The sequence below is a fragment of the Mesitornis unicolor genome, unplaced genomic scaffold (assembly GCF_000695765.1).
Source record: "Mesitornis unicolor isolate BGI_N332 unplaced genomic scaffold, ASM69576v1 scaffold10487, whole genome shotgun sequence".
NCBI lineage: Eukaryota > Metazoa > Chordata > Aves > Mesitornithiformes > Mesitornithidae > Mesitornis > Mesitornis unicolor.
In genome coordinates this window covers 93457-95482 of record NW_010195762.1, presented here as the reverse complement: position 1 = coordinate 95482, position 2026 = coordinate 93457, and the positions used below count along the sequence as shown (strand labels likewise).

The 2026-nt window shown below is 48.0% G+C and overlaps 1 protein-coding gene across 1 annotated transcript; it reads right to left on the bottom strand.

The window, feature by feature from the left end:
* Positions 1–222: 222 nt before the first annotated feature.
* Positions 223–1325, bottom strand: FADD (Fas (TNFRSF6)-associated via death domain; the record flags this gene model as incomplete). The annotated part of the gene is made up of 2 exons (XM_010188235.1): positions 1013–1325; positions 223–505 (listed from the first exon to the last, which is right to left on the bottom strand). Coding segments are annotated over exons 1-2 (584 nt in total), but the record flags the coding sequence as incomplete, so codon positions are not given.
* Positions 1326–2026: the final 701 nt, after the last annotated feature.

Here is a 2026-nt window from a genome sequence, read left to right as displayed (position 1 = left end):
ATCTTTTGAAGGAAGCATCAAATTACAAAGGATTACCTGAAGGGAATTTGTTTTTATGTTAATCTTCATCTGACCACAAATCAACCTATTAAGAGCACATAAATTAATGGCAGAATAAGTAACAGAACCAATGATATTGATTTTGGTTCAGAAGAGTAGAAGGCACTTTTAATTTTTCATTCATACTTGTGCGATGTGGAAGTGTTTATATGTTGCTTTTACCTGATTTCAGTGTTCAGTTGCAAAAGCTCCTGCTCAACTACATCTGCCACTAAATTCATATTACAGCCCCGAAGAGCTTTTATTAAGTCAGTCACCTTTGCATCTCTTCCCTTCGATTTCTGCCACTCTCGAAGTGACTGATACAGCTGTTCCCGCAAATTGCGTTCATTGGCTGCCACTATTCTGTCTATTTTCACTTCATGAACACCAAGTTTTCGTATCAACATTCTCCAGTCTCTCCCGACATTTTCACATATGACATCAATAGCTGCCTTCAGAAGACCTGAAACAGCAAAAATATATCAAGTTAATGACAGATTTACTAAGAAATACAACAAAATTCATAAATGTTAGTTTAAGGGGTTTTTTGTGGTTGTTGTTTTTTTTTTTTAATTGAAGCAAAATGCTACCACACTTGCTGCATCACACATACTGAAAGTTACACCATGATCTGAAAACCTCCTGGATATAGTCGGAATCCCAAGTACACAGCACGATATCCAAATGACCATTCGATGAAAAAAAAAAAAAAGGAAAAAAAAGAGACGAGACATTTCCGCCCCGGAAAGCTGCTTGCAGCATATGCTGCCCTCACGGTACGGTCCCAGGGTACAACACAGTCCGGTGCTGCAGTTCGTAGCGGAAGCACCCTTAGCAGTGGACTCAGCTACAGCAAAGAGCTGAGGGCGGCTGTGCTGTGTCTGCCCCAAGCACAGCCACAGCTGGAGGACGCGTGGGGATTTACTGGGTTGCTTTGGGGGTTAGGGAATTAAAAATACAATCCACCTACGTTTTTCATGCGCATCTGGTTGATCATCAGGAGCATTAGCTTCTCCTTCCTCTACGAACTGCTTCAGCCTTGAGATCAGATCTTTTCTTTTAATGTTCTCAAGCAAGCCTTGCAGAACCGCTACGTCGTCTGCGGTAATGAGCTGCTGCTCGAGGAGGATGCTGAAGAGCTCCCGACCACTTCGGACAGACTCAAGCTTCCTTTTCCCAATTTTATCCTGGCAGAGAAACTTCAAGGAAGCAAGCTCGCTGTCCGACAAGCTCAAGGAGAGAGAGTGCAGCAGAGTCAAAAACGGATCCATGGCGCCGAGTCCTGCACCGCGACCACCACCAGGCCTGGGGCGAGACAGGGGCCGCGCGGGAAGACTGCCAGAGCTGCGTCCCCCCTCTTCAAGGGCTTATTGCGTTCCTCTCTTCCCAGGGCAACTTCCCGGGACGCCAGGGAGCAGAGGAAAACCCAACCGGCGCCGCGACGGCGGAACGCTGACCCCAGCCCACCTCCCGCGCGCCGGCGGCGGCCTTTCCCGGAAGTCACGTGACGGCGTCGGCTGGCTCCCCCGTTTTCCCCGCCCGCCTTAACATGGCGGTCGTGTGGGAGTTACGGTAGAGGTTGGTTCCGGCTTTCGCCGCTGGTTGGCCTGGTTTTAGGGACCACGGTAGTGGTCAAAAGCCCTCAGAGGTGAAAGGGCTTGTTTTCTTGTGCTGAATAACGTGTGTGGTGGAGCCGCTGAACTGTAGTTTCCCTGTTTAATACGGAATTATTGTCCGCCTTGTGAAACAACTAAACCTACAGGGGTTACTTTCTGTTGTGTTGTTTTCGGTTTTGGTTTTGTTTTGTTTTTTGTTTGTTTTTTTTCAAAAGGGAAAAAGAAAGTGCAAGGATGAAGGGTCTCCCTCTACAAAGAGCAAGAAAGGCCACGAGAGCCTTGCTACCAGAGACGCTGCTGTTGGCTCTGTGTCCGTCCTTGGCAGCTGCCTGGGAAAGCAGCCTTTGCCCTCCCTGTGCAGCCTCAGC